The sequence below is a fragment of the Apostichopus japonicus genome, chromosome 1, assembly GCF_037975245.1.
Source record: "Apostichopus japonicus isolate 1M-3 chromosome 1, ASM3797524v1, whole genome shotgun sequence".
Classification (NCBI taxonomy): Eukaryota; Metazoa; Echinodermata; class Holothuroidea; order Aspidochirotida; family Stichopodidae; genus Apostichopus; species Apostichopus japonicus.
Genome location: NC_092561.1, coordinates 17,364,895 through 17,380,959, shown reverse-complemented (window position 1 = coordinate 17,380,959; position 16,065 = coordinate 17,364,895). Strand labels below are relative to the sequence as shown.

The 16,065-nt window shown below is 37.0% G+C and overlaps 1 protein-coding gene across 1 annotated transcript; it reads right to left on the bottom strand.

The window, feature by feature from the left end:
* Positions 1-425: 425 nt before the first annotated feature.
* LOC139969449 (caspase-6-like) lies at positions 426-14,481 on the bottom strand. Its single transcript, XM_071974439.1, has 7 exons — positions 14,187-14,481; positions 9,887-10,037; positions 9,196-9,410; positions 8,238-8,458; positions 4,925-5,060; positions 1,940-2,188; positions 426-1,393 (listed from the first exon to the last, which is right to left on the bottom strand). Exons 2-6 carry the CDS (start codon positions 9,970-9,972, stop codon positions 1,947-1,949), a joined length of 900 nt encoding a protein of 299 aa, XP_071830540.1. The 5' UTR covers positions 9,973-10,037; positions 14,187-14,481; the 3' UTR covers positions 426-1,393; positions 1,940-1,946.
* Positions 14,482-16,065: the final 1,584 nt, after the last annotated feature.

Here is a 16,065-nt window from a genome sequence, read left to right as displayed (position 1 = left end):
GCATACTAGCACTGCCATGTCCAATGTGCAAATTGGGAAACAAGGAACAAGTTTTCTTTTGAGACAAAATGAGGTGAAATCATGCTAGTTGCAAAGTTGTATGCACGACTATCTGAGCGGAGCGCCACCATCGGTTGGCGCGGAGCGTATAAGAAAATTTTTGGTTTTACAAACCCCTCAGATGGCCGGAAACGGCCCTTCCCGAGTGTTCATTCTGGTTCCCTGGCCTCTTGCTAACTTGAGACACCTCAATTTTTATGTAGAAAAAGGGCACATTTTTAACCTAAGGAAAAGTGGGGGGGGGCACGTGCCCCCTGTGCCCCCCCCGGTTCCGCCGCCCTTGCGTTTACAGCAACTGAGAACCAAGGAGGTTTATAATGATTTCTTTTGCTGCAAAAATGAGAAGGCTCTGGAGATCATTTCTGTGGGATTCATCAAGTATATTTCTGTTTGATGAGAGTAGGAGAGAGGAATGCAAATGACAACACTATAAGCTCCGGGTTGGTAATCATTGCTCAAAATTTTTCAAAGTTATCATTCTACAAAACGCGATGATATTTTAAACAATTAACTAAGTGCTAGCTAAATGCGTTTTACTCTAAATATTACTTTACGTGCCATTATAGGCAATTGCTTACAATGTGATAGGAAGTGGGGGCATGGGGTGGAGGGGGGGGGGTGGTGTTCATAGGTTTACCGCATACCCGGAGCATAAACAAGTGTGCTCTGGAGACTGAAATATCTCCACCACCCACAATGTCAATGAATTTACTTAATATTGTTGGGTGTCTTGTGGGACAGGGGATCATCGGTTTACAAATTAAGTTCAAAATCAAAAGGATCTACAATTATACCAACACCAAAAATATGTAATTCCTTAGTTCAATTAAAACGATGGAAACGCACACGGCACCTGCTTATAACTTTAACAAGTTAATGGTCTATCCTTGAATAACGTAAGTATCTTTAACTATAACTCATTGGATTGGTAGTTCGGACTTACGTAAACCGAGGTTGATTCAAACATAAGGCAGTGCTCTTTAAGACGATGAAAATCAGTATATGGTCACTCGCATGTGACGTGGTATATGGTTCATATTGACACCACGAGGACGAGTTGCACTAAAACAAGGAAAATTTAGACGAATAGGACTAAGAAATGATTTCTGCGACATATCCCAGCAAGGAAAAAAACAGAATTCCAAAAATAGACCGTAGAAAAATCATAAAGAAAAGAGCATTTTCCTACATAGAGCCATTGCTGGTATGTTCACATTAAACTAGCAAAAATTAATAAGGTAAGTAAGCGGTCCCTGCAAAGGTTGATGGTCCTATTTACTCTTATGGTCGAGAGCGTAAAGTTTGCCAGCTGCAGGTTTAATCTCATCGACACCTGAAAATAAGTTAAAAAAGTTAGGATTCCGTGTTAAAATGAATTTTTAATTATTTCATTTTTGCTTAGTTAGGTGTCCTCGCCACTATATCATGCCTTGTAGCATCATCTTTATCCTGATTGTGTCATGAACAAGTGTCGAGGACATCTGACATTAAAATTGCATATATTAAGCTGGTAACAGTTACTGAAGTAGTCGAATTTTGAAGCTGCTAAACCCGTGAGAGAATTCGGCCTTATATTTTTTACAAAATGGTATATATATATATATATATATATATATATATATATATATATATATATGTATATATATATTGTCATTGTCAGCAACATTTTATTTTTAAATTCGATTGAAATTCTTCAATTGTGAACTAAATTTTTCATTTCAATGAATGTCACGCTAAATTACAATGGTCGTAAATTATATCATAGGATTTTATCAACAAAAACTGATACACGTGGATATAGCAGACAGCAGACAGACAAAATTAACGTCTGAGACAAAAGTGTAATCAATTAAACAATGAACTAAAACGGTACTTAAACCTGTTTCTTAAGTAAGATATAGCCGTTTGGTAAACTTCGAGAGAAAACACGGCATTTGCTTCGTGTGTTTCTTATCATCCTTTTCACCATCCTTAGAAACGTCGCATGGAAAGTTTCTGTAAGAGACCAACTTGTTCACGACAGTCAGCAAATGCTGAAATTCGTTTTGTGTTCCATAGCTCCGGAATACCCTGACAAAGTCTTGAATATACCATGAACCATCTGTTACACTGCGGACCGCGGCGTTTCCTGTATGAGAAAACACACATCTATCATCATATTGACACATCTATATACACACACACCCATGCATATATATATATATATATATATATATATATATATATATATATATATATATATATATATATATATATATATATATATATTATATAGAGAAATCCAGAGAAATAAGATAAGACTCACAATAAGGAGTAAGGAGAAAATATATTGTAATTTTCAGTTCCCCTGGGACCTTCGTCAGCAACAATTGGCAGTCGAATGAAAAGTACAAAATGTAACACAATGAAAGTACGACGCTACATAAGTGTAAGTTGCATTTATGGCATTAGAACCAAATAAACCATGACTGTACAGGAAGCGGATTAAAATTAAGGAGCAAAGAACGAATTACATATGTTCCTCTTCTCATAGCTCTCTTCCACCCTTTTTTTCTCCACACTTTTCTGTCTTTGTCCTTCTCCAGTTTATTCCCTACCCCCTTCCCTTAATCCTCTCTTTGTCCCCCACTGTTTATCTCCTACCTCTCCTCTTCCCCTGTTGGTTTCTTTCTTTCTTCTCTCCATCCCTTGTCTACTAATCCTCTTACATCTATCTCTTTGTGTTCATCATGCTCATTAACCTGTCTGTATTTTGTGCGTATTTTTGTCCCTTCTGTTACTGTTACTTGTCATTTAGCCTTTGAAGAAGATCCTGCTAGGATCGAAACGTCAGGCCCACTTACTTTTACACATTCTCCTACACAGGCTCTCTGGTGGATAAGCAGTTTGCTTACATTTTTATTTTATTTTATTTTGATTACATATGTTTGTAGAACTGATAGTTGTTAACAGTGGCGTAGGAAGGTACTTTTGAGTGGGGGGGGGGGCGAAGACTGATGGCTGGCCTGGGGGAGGGGTCTAAGGGGAGGGGTGTCCCCCTCCCCTTTGGATTTTTTTGCATTTCCAGGTGGCCTCAGATGCAATTTGGTGCAATATAGCACACTTCAACCCAACCACTCCATTTTGTATAAAATTTTGCATTTTCACCTGGCCTTAAATGCAATTTGGTGCTCCAAATGAGATTTTTTTCTCATATCGAAATGAGAAAGGGGTTTTCTGACTTGCGTACCGGGGGGCGGAATGATACTTCCGCCCCTCCACATTTTTTACTGGGGTCGAGGGCTGGCGCCCCCAGCCCCCCGGTTCCTACGCCCTTGGTTGTTAAGGGGTCCCAAGTCTTTGTTGAGGCCGGTGATGTGAGACTTAATACAATCGATTTCTATACGTTTACGTTCAGTAGGTGATTTGAAGTTCGAGGCAATTAAAATACATTTTAGATTTTGAGAGAATGACTATGAAGAATGAAAAGTTAGGAAACTGGGAATCCTGCAAAATTTGCAAAGTACACAGTAGAAAATGTAAATGACATTATTAGAATCACAAGAGAGGGAAGGGGGTCTTAGACTATAGTCAACATTGGGAATCTTGACCACGGTGCCTGGGGTAATATGGGGGCATATTTCGCATCGAGGTTTACCGCAAGGGAAATTGCTTGCGAAGGTGGAAACTGAGTGGAGGAGTCTGGAGGAAGTGAGGAGAAATTTAAGGTAGGGGGGGGGGGGGTGACGAAATGCTAGCATGGGAGGTACTTTAAACGATTCTCCTACAGACTGATCGTCTTTGAATACAGCAAATTCCTGTTTGATGAAGGATGAAGGATTTTGAAGGATTTGATGAGGGGGTTGTAACTAGTGTTGGGACTTTTAGACTTGTATTTTAATAAGTCCTCACGGCTCAACTTGTCGGCCCTGGAAATACCCTGTCTAATTAAGTGAAGGGGGTATCCGACGTTCAGGAAATAACCAGTTCAAATGGATACCTGGTGTTCAAAATCACATGGGTTGGAGCAAATGCGTTTAAGTCTAAGGCATTGGCTGTAAAAAATAGAACTCTTGAGATTATGCGGATGAAAACTATTAAAGTGTAAATCAGTGAATATCAGTGGTTAAGGATTTGCCATCCAACTTGACCAGAACATCTAGAAATGATATTTGATGTTTAGAAACTTCGACAGAAAATTTAATGCTGTCATGAGTAGAATTAACATGATCAAAGAAAGACTAGAGATTCTTCACCATGTTTTCAGACAAAAAATATATCGTCAATGTATCTATAATAATGTGATGGCTTAAGAGGAGATTAGATAGCATTTCCTGTTCCAATTCGTGCATAAACATGTTGGCGTTACATGGTGCCATCTCAGTGCCCATATATATATATATATATATATATATATATATATATATATATATATATATATATATATATATATATATATATATATATATATATATATATATATATATATATATATATATATATAAAGATATATATATTTATTGCGCAATGTAATTTTTCAATGAAATGAATAGATCTCGAGAAATAAAATAGTATCATAGGAACCGAAAAAGCTATCAAGATAAAATTTGGATCACGGCGTTGCTCTTACTTGTTTTGTGGGTTTTAAATTCTGAGATACTAAGATAAGTTTCAATGCTAGAGTTTCGACTACATTGGTCTAGTTTTTGTGTTCACCACTGATATATTCTAGTACGAGATGGCAGTATAGTGATAATCAAACTTAAAACATTGCACTGCTATATCTTGCAAATTCTCTCATTCCCAAACTTCACTTCAATCGCTAAGCTAGAACTGTATACGTCTGCCATGGACACAGTGTTGTAAGAAACAAATGTATACTTGCCCTCTGATGTAGCGTAAGCTATTACGAAGTCAGCTTCCGACGGAATGGTTGGCTTGACTCCAACGTCTGCTATGTTGACGCCGTATTCGAAATCCATTTGGAATTCTGGCTCCTGCAACGTCGGCCCACGGCATGCCTAACATACAGTAATCAACAATTAAATATGGTTACAACTCTCTCCAGCCTACTAGAACAATAAATACCTGTCTATATTCTATTAAAACATCGCATCATAATTTTCATACTTTTTGTTGTTGTCATTTAGTGTGTTTTTTTTCTAGTAAGTAAAAATGTTTATTTCAATGAGGTAAAACTACATCAGCTTGTGCATACAGTGTGCAAAGAATGAGCAAAATAACAACGCACGTTAAACCAAATAAATCCGCATCAATGGCCGAGAGTTCTTAAAACATTGACTTTCAAACTACCGTTGCCAAATATCCTTTTGGAATTTGGGTTTGGTTTTTTTCCAAAACAAAATCCTTTACTAAGAATAAGAAACCAGCATTTAAGAAAACAACTGTTAAATGAAATACGTTAGTTTTATCAGGGCGGAAGAAAGGGAAAACTAGTTGCAGCTTCCTGGTTTTATCTGTAGTCTAGTAAATTCATATTAACTACTTTAGATGCTCAATCAGTGCAGCACTTCTCAGTTATAAAACCTATTAAATTGACAACCTTCTGACGTCAATTCTGAACAGAGTACTTACATCACATTTTTATAGGTGCCATCATTGCGGTTCTACAGGAAGGGAATAGCAGTATTAACTGCAGTATGTTAACATTTTATTTTAAATTTATGAAGTTTTTAGTGAATTGGACAGGTTTCAAGTTTGAATCTGATAAAATTGACTTAACATTGTACCAACCCGCAACGGAATGACATGGTGCAGTTGTTAGTATTTAGAGCTCATGCACTCTTTAAAATGGACCTATACATAATACATATGATATTCATCAAAGCTTTGCATTTTGCTCTTTGTCAACGGCGCAAGGCGGTAAATTCGGCAGCCAGGTTTAAGTTGACGCCATCGCCCACCCCCATTGACACGAGCCCCTTAATTGACCCGGGACTGTACAAATGTATTCCCTGTCCCTTTCTCTTCAGGCCTGCGTGCAGATAACTCCCCTCTCGGTTCGCATGTTTGGTTTTTTGCAGCAGGTTTAGCTTGAACAAGTATATTAGCTTACAGCTAAGTGATGAGTTTCTCCTTCAAATTGAGCAGGAAATATGATGAGTGTTTTTTACGCTTTGTAAGTCAAAAGGTACATAGGCTTATACGGTGAGAAATATAGAAGAAGGTAAAAAGTATTGAGTACTGCCATGACATATGCGTCATATGCAACTGACTAAAATGTGTCAAGTACAAGGACATCAGAAGAGAGTTCCACATAACTTGAGCATTACAAGGAAACCCCTGATGACAGCAGCATAGTGGAAGTAAAATACTTAAATGAGCAAAGGTCAAATCCTGTGACATAGACAAGCCATTCGTCCAAAGTTAAAACAATGATCTGAGAATCATTTTGGAGGAACGTGTTAGATCTGTCATATTGTTTCTCCTCATTTTATCTTGGCACTAAAGACTTAATGTTGACTGTCCCAGGCTTTTCAGCAGTTATGAGTGAAGACGTTTTTACCTGACCAATATTCATAATTTCCAAGTAGCTCCAAGTGTGAAATGTGACAGCTCCTCAGTCCATGTAAAATAGGAAATTACAAGAGAATGCGGCTCTTCAACTCCTCCTTAACGCAGGTTGACAGGAAACTTTAAACATCTGTGCAACTTTGCGGAGGGAGGTTTGGAATCTGTCAGTATTTCTTTTCCATAAATGCATGTTTTGCAAATATGGGGCAACAATCACCCAACTACAATTTTCACAAATTTTGTAGTTGGTTAAGCTATTTAAATATCAGTGTGATCGGCCCCTTACTACTGACTACATTAAATAACCTTTTACATCTGCAAAAGCAAAGGGATGTTGTACTCTAGAAGATGAATTCACGTAACTTCAAGTATCCATTCGAGTTTGAGGGCTTATGAGGTTTTCAGAGTTTTACCTCTGTTCACCTAAAATGACCTATCTTAGAAAACAAGCTGATTCTTTCATTTAATATGGTGCATCGGCATACTAAGTATGATGAAAATACATGCTTTCTTTTTAAAGTTAAAGAACTTATAAGGTTTTTCAGACTTTCAGACCACATCAACATATGAAGTATGAGGTAAATCCAAGCTTCACTTATTATGTTTGCAAAAATTTTCGGACTTCAAATGCATTTGTACCTCCACAGAAAGCAATGAGATTCGTCAACTTAATATGCGTATCCACATACAAAAAGGAAGTTCATCCATCTTACGGTTTGAGTTATCGTGTTTTCAAACCAATGCGTCACACATACAGGCCATCGCCATGGCATATTTTCCTTTTTTCTCTGACAAGGAATCAATTACCAACAAATTTGAAACAAAAATGAAATCTTGCTATATATTCGAAATGCTTTAGGATAAAAGTCTTTCGTATAACGATGGAGCAATTTGTCAGCAAGTTTGCTAATCAATCAGTTTCGAACACCAGAATATCCCTCTAAGTGTCAATCCCGGGAGCACGGGTGCGACTGTGATCACACCTGAAGCCGCGTTATTTCTCCAAACGATCATTAAAAAGAGAAAGACTGATAAATGCCGGTGATTATTTACGGTCATCACTTGGATATGGATTCAAATTAACTTCTGTTGGCTTCCAAATCGTTGGACAAAAATTAACCGAAACTAAATCACATGGACTCGGCCGCCAATGCCATCGCAGTTAAATTTAAGTATATGTAATTATCACAACGAAAAATTTGCATTAATAACTTTTCAGTGGCACAAATTTAACGAATTAGTTGGAAATGCTTTCTGACACGACTTTGAAACAATTACCCACACAGAATCATACGACCATGGGGTATTTATATTCCCCATTTTCTTTATTTTTGTGAGGTTTAATTCAGCGCTAATACTGTTGATTGTTTTACAGAATAAACTAAATACTGTTATTTGGGACTGTTAAAAGAACAACACTGTGGTAAATGTGTGGAGTGCAGAGTTTTTTACATAAGTTAAATTTCTATATTAATATATATATATATATATATATATATACTTTAAATCTAGTGAGTTGCAAAATCTAGAACAGTTTAAAAACTTCAAGCCTCTACCGGGATTCGAACCCGGGCATCCCGCTTTATATGCGGACACCCTAACCAGTAGACTATGGACGCTGATTGTATTACCATAGGTTCGCAACCGGTAAGTATTATACTTACTTGGATAACAAACATCTTTGGTTTACCGACAAGGGATTTACAGTTCTCTCCACTGAACATGTCAAATATATCACGAAGCTGCAACCACGATGCATTATCCTGATATGGGTCTCTTTCATACTCCTTAGGATCTCCGTCTGTTCCAAAAATGACACCGTCATCCCCATGGCTACACAGCGCACAGAAGAAGTAGTTGGTTCCTACATAATCCCCATTGGAAGCTAGAAATACGTTAACAATATTTGTATGTTAATGTTGTATCTAGTGTGCCATATGTTATCGTTAATATAACACTATACATAATATTGAAAATATGTGAGGGGATGGAGATATGAATGTGAATAACCGATGGAGTAGATTCAGGGATTTTTTGGAAAGAAGTTTGGGAAGCAAATAATTGTCTTACGTTTTACTGTTTGGTTCGATCGGAGCAATAGCTAATGCACAACCACAAGAGACAGTCCCTACTTTAACAGAGTATCAAAGTGCTTCCCAACTACAAGTGACAGTTCTTACTGTTACAGTCTATGAGCAAGTGCTTCCCAACTACAAGTGACAATTCCTACTGTAACAGTTCATTAGCAAAGTGCTTCCCAAACGTAAAACAGTTATCCCAGGCTATTGATCTTCTTAAGTTACTTTGTACCGCTCGATTACTGCATTGGCACAACGAGAGGGAATGTTGGTATACGATTAACTATGCATATTACTATCAGCCGAAAGCCCTTCAGGGATTAAGTGAAACGTTGCTCACCTCGTTTATTGCTTATATATGGAGAGCGATGAAGACATACAAGAGGGAGAATTAAAACTCGATTTACAGTACATTTCACGCACCCTACAATACCGATATAGTTCTAATTATATAAAGCATTACAACCTAAGAAATCAATATATAACATCAACAGTTTACATTGTAAACAGTGTCACCTATATGTCTAACAGAAAAAGGTTTTACCTGCAAGAAGTTCTTTCTTCATGTCACTGGCAGTAAAATCCTGGAATGTTTTAACATCGAAACCAAGTCCTCCCAGAAGGACTTTAAGGTTCTCAACATCTCTATATGAACCGGTCCTTTCACTCATACATCGAAACTTGTTGTTGTTGAAAATGAGTGCGACAGGCTTTTTACCAACGCGTACCTTATAGCATTCGTCCACATCTATCTCTGGACTAATTGAATATAAAATAAATAAGAATATGTTAATGTGGTAGGAAACTTAAAGCCAGCCTCCTCGTGAACATATGCAAAATTAAATATCAATATAAAATCCAGACAGCCTCCACTCATTGTATGTCCAGAGGTTCGAAACCAGTAAGGAAGGACGTTATTCCACTGTAGGCCTTTGTGATCTTTTTCAAATAATGCATGGCATGTCTTGGCCTAGAGTCAATCGCCAACTTGATATAATTTGTAAATCCAAATGCTAAATCTCGAATGAGATATTTTGAACAGAAAATGTAAAATAAATATCAATATATTTTGAAATGGTTATGAGTTATAAAATCAAATTTCATAATTAATTGATTTCGGAATGTGAGAATATCTTAATTTTGTCAGGATACATAGTAGATTGTATCTGGGTATCATTTGATGTATAATTATCGATATTTTAAGACAATTACGTTACTCATTTTGCCGTTCTCACCTGTCATCAGGTCTCTGTTCCACTGGTTTCTTTTGTTTCCGTTTGGTATTGAATTTAAAGCCGAGATGTGGACGATCTATTTCCATTATGTTTGCAGGTTAATGAAAACTTCTTGTAGGTTGTAAATAACTGGATGTCTGATGAGGGACTTCTGCATAGGAATAGACAAAGGTATCGTGTCATTGACTGTCATTCAGAGCCCCGTTCATATTGTTTTTGTAAGGATAGGTCGGCGAAGAGAACCAAATCCAATAGATATGAAATATATAAGCTTTTCTGCTTGTCTCGAGGGGGAAAAAAAACGTTCGATTGAAATTTTATTTCTGAATTGAAATATTGTATTGGAAAATGTAAATTCTTATCATCATACTTAAAATAAGAAGAACGTTTTCCAAACTTCTGAGTCTTTTTTATTTCATCAAAATGTTTCCACAAATTATATCAAAGTCACGCTTACTGCCTGTATAATACTTTTTTAGTAAAAAAAAAACAACACATTGTTTGATTTGTTGTGATCGCTGCGTCAATTCATATCAACAAAGTCAGTTCAAACCAAGGATTGAAATATATATTTTAAAACATACAAATATCAGTTAATTCTAATATCATAATAATAACAGCTGTGATAAATTTTTCTTTGACGTTTCACAATGTATGCAAATATTGATCAGTTACATTAAACACTTAAAACAAAACAAAAGGCAAAGAAAAAAATAATTGACTTAAAAAACATCCATAAGGTTCGCTTGAGGTGGCTTTTTTCACACGATTTCCCCACGACGGGATGCCTCTGCATTGGGAACGAACTAAGAATCAAAATGCTGCCTACATATAAAGAAAATAACGATATAGTCGGAAGCATTTAATTTTTCCATTTCAGAGTGAAATCTGTTTAAAATGTATATGTGCGAATTCTCCTCTTTTTTATAGCTCAGCTAAAAGACTTCAACTAAGCTAAAGCGATCGTCCGATACTGCCGATAATTTGTCCCTTTTTGCCCTCGTGCTTGAATGACTGCCATGTAGTCATTTTCATTCGATTAAGCTGACATTTCGTGAGTGGTTTTTTTGTAGTTAAGTTTCCATACATATGGTAATATGTTATCAATCTGAAGGTCATTTGTGGTCACGAGAGGTCATTTTCTAAAAACGTATAAAAAATGCTACTCATCTTAGAGCGTTTGTCCAACTGCTGAAATGCTGTGAATATATCGCTTTGAAAGGTGGTGAAGCAAAGTTGTTCAGGGAAAACATCTTGATGTGAAGGCCCAAAACGTGTCTGCCGCAGATCATATGCAAGGATCATAAAATTTTGTTTTCAACTTTTTATTGTTCAGTATGCATTTGGTGTGAGTTGCAAAATGTCGGCCATTTTAATTTTCCCGTCTGTTTGGGAAACAATTCCACCTGTATGAGGCTTGATCAAGTCAAATATTTACTTGTTATTCAACTTCTAGTTTGAAGTCAGTCTCTGTAAAAGCAATACTTGGCAGATTTGCAAATTGAACTTTTCCACAGTTTGTGTGTGGAATACGACTGTGTAGAAATGACGTATACTGTTGGAGTCGATTCCAATATCTGCACTTACCGTTTCTCTGTGGTACGTCGATTGTAAACAAGTTCTATAATTTTATCGGGGAAATTTTCGTCAGCACAACTCAAACGTGATATCCACAACATTTAAGCATATTTAGCAGAGGATCAATTCTCGTTACGCTTTCGTTTTATTATTGCATGAACGAAAGCTACGAAGTGCACATACTGTTGGTTCTTTGTTTTTGCAAAATAATAATTGTAATAAGTACAACGATCTATTGCATAAAATAAGTTCGTGACAGGGTTTCTTCTTTGAATACGACAATATCGAGACTACCAAGGGACGGTTCGTATACACCCTACAGGCCTGAAAAATCGTTGAAATCAGTCAATTTCGGGAAATAGTCAAGGGTTTGCAGGATATGTAGCTGCGCAATTCGGGAAAATTCATTTCTAAAATTCAGTTGACGTCAACTAGCTCAAATATGGAAAGGTTATGATCACCATAGCTAAGGATGTGTATCATTGACAAGTTTCCCACTTACATTAGAAAGTCACATTTTGAGTATAAATATATAATTTTTTGTAAATGTCAAAATTCATCAAGGATCAATAATATCTGCAAAACTCATATAAACAAAACTTTCATGATATCTTACAAGGATAACATTGGCTCATATACCCTGTTACAATGAAGTCATGCATCAAACCGCAATACAGCTTTGTATTCAGGTTTAAAGATACTACAAAGGCAGCTCTGTATTTTGAGTATTCAAGAACAAAACTTAGCTGTTATTATAGCCTTTTGCAACTTTTATCATGATTTATTTCAATAAAAAGAAACATTTATCTTTGTCTTTTTTCCCCCCAAAAAATGCAATGATTCTCCAGTTAGTATTTTTAAGAGGCCCTGATTAAAAGGGGTTAGACACTTATATGTCGGTAACAATTTGTATTCGAACAAATTAAATGAAACGAAATAACATGGAATCATGCATTTATCAATAAATCCTTAAACCAAAATAATATACGTCAACTAAAGCATTGAGGTTGTCACACATGGTTCCCTACTCCGTTTACGTGTAACCGAAATTACTACAAAAGAGCAAATAATTCCTATACAACTGGTTTCAGCCAAAATAAAGTCCTTTTAAATCAAGCAATCCTGTTAGCCTTTCTATCCCGTTGGCAATCCTTCAATAAGTTGTTAACACACACTGTTAGAGACAAGTACGCGAAAATGCCATTTATTTTCGTGCTCACGTGTTACCATCAGGGACGTCGCTATAGGGGGGTGTGGGGGGTGTCTCACCCGCCAACTTGGTAAAACTGACGATAGTTGGAAATTGGAGTGCGACAGTCGGAATTTCCGACTGTCGCACTATTATATACCTAGGTCTATTCATATATTCCTGTGATTGTGAATGACCTAAAAATTGAAAAATTTCGGTCAAAGTTGACCTTTAATCAGTCATATTTACCACGTTTTCCTTACCACTTAGAGAAATTGTATCTCGCGATTCTTATACTCCTCCATACAAAACTTCGTATAAATTTGAATACTCCAAAAACAATGCCTAATAGAACTACCGTAATAGGCGTAGGAGACCAATTTGATTTCGGGGGGGGGGGGAGGGGTGGGGGCTTTAACGACTTTCCCGAAAAAACCCAAATTTTTCGCGTTGCACATGGTAATGGCATATCGTATGGGCATGCATCGGTTTTTACATCGCATGACAATAACATACAATCATTTCCGTGTTATTACCCTTCCATATTGGTAATAACTATTGGGGAAGTCGTTACAATATTAATGGTAATAATAATATAAGTTTAACCATTGAAAAACAGATTGCAAATTATCTTTCTTTCAGTAGATGCCCGAAAAGTTATCAGCATATTGCCCGAATTTTCACAATTCTTTTTATATATTTGGTTGGGGGGGGGGGTAGGGGGGCTAATAAGTTTGTGAAGTGAGTGCCAGTGGGTTCAAATGTATCGAACAAAGTTCGGAACAAAAGTGCAGTCGCGAAAGGGGTGTCTGACTGACATTGACAGTATCGCTGACGAGTAGCGCGGGGTGGGGAGGGGGTGGGGTACAAGGCGGAATTTGCTGGCTTCAAAACCCATCCAGTTGGATTTTCAGCCACTACAACCCCCCCCCCCCTCCAATCACCAGGCCTTATCTACGTCCCTGGTTACCATAATTAAAGTATCTTGCGCCATTAATGAACCATTACCAGAGATTTGAATGTCAGTCAACGCTTTCCTGTAAAATATAAATGATATCCAAATTTTTACTCACCTCAAGAAATTGCAAATTATCTTTCTTTCAGTAGATGCCCGAAAAGTTAACAGCATATTGCCCGAATTTTCACAATTCTTTTTATATATTTGGTTGGGGGGGGGGTAGGGGGGCTAATAAGTTTGTGAAGTGAGTGCCAGTGGGTTCAAATGTATCGAACAAAGTTCGGAACAAAAGTGCAGTCGCGAAAGGGGTGTCTGACTGACATTGACAGTATCGCTGACGAGTAGCGCGGGGTGGGGAGGGGGTGGGGTACAAGGCGGAATTTGCTGGCTTCAAAACCCATCCAGTTGGATTTTCAGCCACTACAACCCCCCCCCCCTCCAATCACCAGGCCTTATCTACGTCCCTGGTTACCATAATTAAAGTATCTTGCGCCATTAATGAACCATTACCAGAGATTTGAATGTCAGTCAACGCTTTCCTGTAAAATATAAATGATATCCAAATTTTTACTCACCTCAAGAAAGGGCTGGACGTGGTTGTTTCGTCAAGTTGATTTCTTGAAGAATGAGAGGAAAACTACGAAACACTTCCCTTTTAAAGATTTCAACTGATATAGATTTGGAGTAGAGTCTTATTTTTTTTACATGCAACGTCATTAGCATGTAGCTAGATGAATGGTTCATGGTAGTTCCGTTCATAGAATTATTAGCACGACTTTTTCTTATTATTAAATGTACTAATTAAACCATGATCATTGTTGTCATACGGATGCCTTTAAGAATCTTTCACCCGCCTCTGTGATCGCTCATTCATTACACACCTACGATTATTGAGCTGTGGGTTATAACTATAAATTGTATCAAGAACCCCCGACGTCACCAACGTGTAGCTAGGTGATTGGTTCTTGGTAATTAACTTATATTTCAATATGAGAATTAGCAAATTTATATATCGTGCAAGATTGTATATTGATGCAATGTATCTGTATATTTATCGGTAGTGTTGTATAGAAACAGAAACCACTCATATATTAACAAAGGGAATCTCAATCCTGCTTCCGTGGCATTACAGCTCTTGTTGTAGAATAACATAAATTATTAATATTTGAACAAAGGACATTCAGGCAATAACAAAACATTGCTTTCGTTTCAACTTATAACACATATATTTCTTTAATGAGCTTGTAATACAGTTGGAATAGAACGAAAAATATGTGAAAAAATCAAAGCAGAGGAACTAAGGATGAATTGAGACCACTAAAGTAATACAGCAAAACGGATTACCGTAATAAAACAATGTATGGTTCACCATTGACTCCTATATAATTAAGTATGACAGTAAAGAGTTACGTCTTAAATCAGTTTCATCATTTTATTGATGCCACATTAGTTCTGTTAGTTGTAACAAAGTTGACAGTATTTTGCATAACTTTCTCAAGGGTATTGCAGAATACTATGTTTTTTCGCTACAATGATGTAACCCTTTACTGCAAGTAGCAAATTAGTAGTACCTATATATTCACAGATTTATGAACTATTCATGATATCCATGCATGGTTCCAATGATTTGACCTTCTAATCTTGCTCAGTGAAACACGCAGAAGATTAAAAAGACTCAAATATATAATACAGAACAAACTAGACTGAGGAATTAAAGGGAGTAAAGACTCGCGCACAAAGAAACGTCTGATGCCGGTAATCTGACCTAGTTTCGAATGAGGTGTAACAGAAGTGTTAGACACCTCCATCGATCCCAGAAAATAGACACACGGCTTGCTACCGTCGGTAATTAGACACTAGTGTACAGTCAATACATGCAGCTACTGCAAATACCCACAACACAGTGTACATAGCAGCGATGGACATCTCAGGTCCATATAAGAGATAACAAGGTATCACGTTTCATTTATCTGCATTTTGTAGCGAAAAGAAAAACACTTCACTTGCAAACAACATAAAGTTAACTTTTTTTCAGAGGCGGCTTGGGGCGAGTCTTCAATGCCTTTTTTAGTATTACGAATATTATGTTCAGGATCATGCTCATTAATTTTTGTAGAAATGTCGGACTTCATTTTCAAGCTATGATGAACAATAACTCATGAAAATATCAGAGGTGATCGTTTTGCCTTAGCTGTGCAAAAGCTGGTTAGCGCCAATCAGCCTTCTCCATTCGTGCCAGACTGTCAGCCAGTTTATCTAGCTTTGTGGTGCAGCCACTGTGATGCCTCTTCTCCCTTCTATAAGCTGGTGTTTATCCCAAGCAGGAGTCTACAAGAGAAAATTGCAAGTGCAATGGAAAAACTACATTTTCATGCTACATCTGCAGATGACAGTGTATAATGAACATGTTGTTCATACACTGTCATTGCTTCATTTTAAATAAGTTTTGACCTT

Bases quoted from the DNA above. Each gene is read 5' to 3' on its own strand.
- LOC139969449 (XM_071974439.1), bottom strand. From the start codon at position 9,972: ATGGAAATAGATCGTCCACATCTCGGCTTTAAATTCAATACCAAACGG. The intron at 5,061-8,237 runs GTAAGTATAATA...ACTGTATGTTAG, and splicing joins CAAAGATGTTTGTTATCCAA to GCATGCCGTGGGCCGACGTT. The intron at 2,189-4,924 runs GCAAGTATACAT...TTTCTCATACAG, and splicing joins AGCTTACGCTACATCAGAGG to GAAACGCCGCGGTCCGCAGT.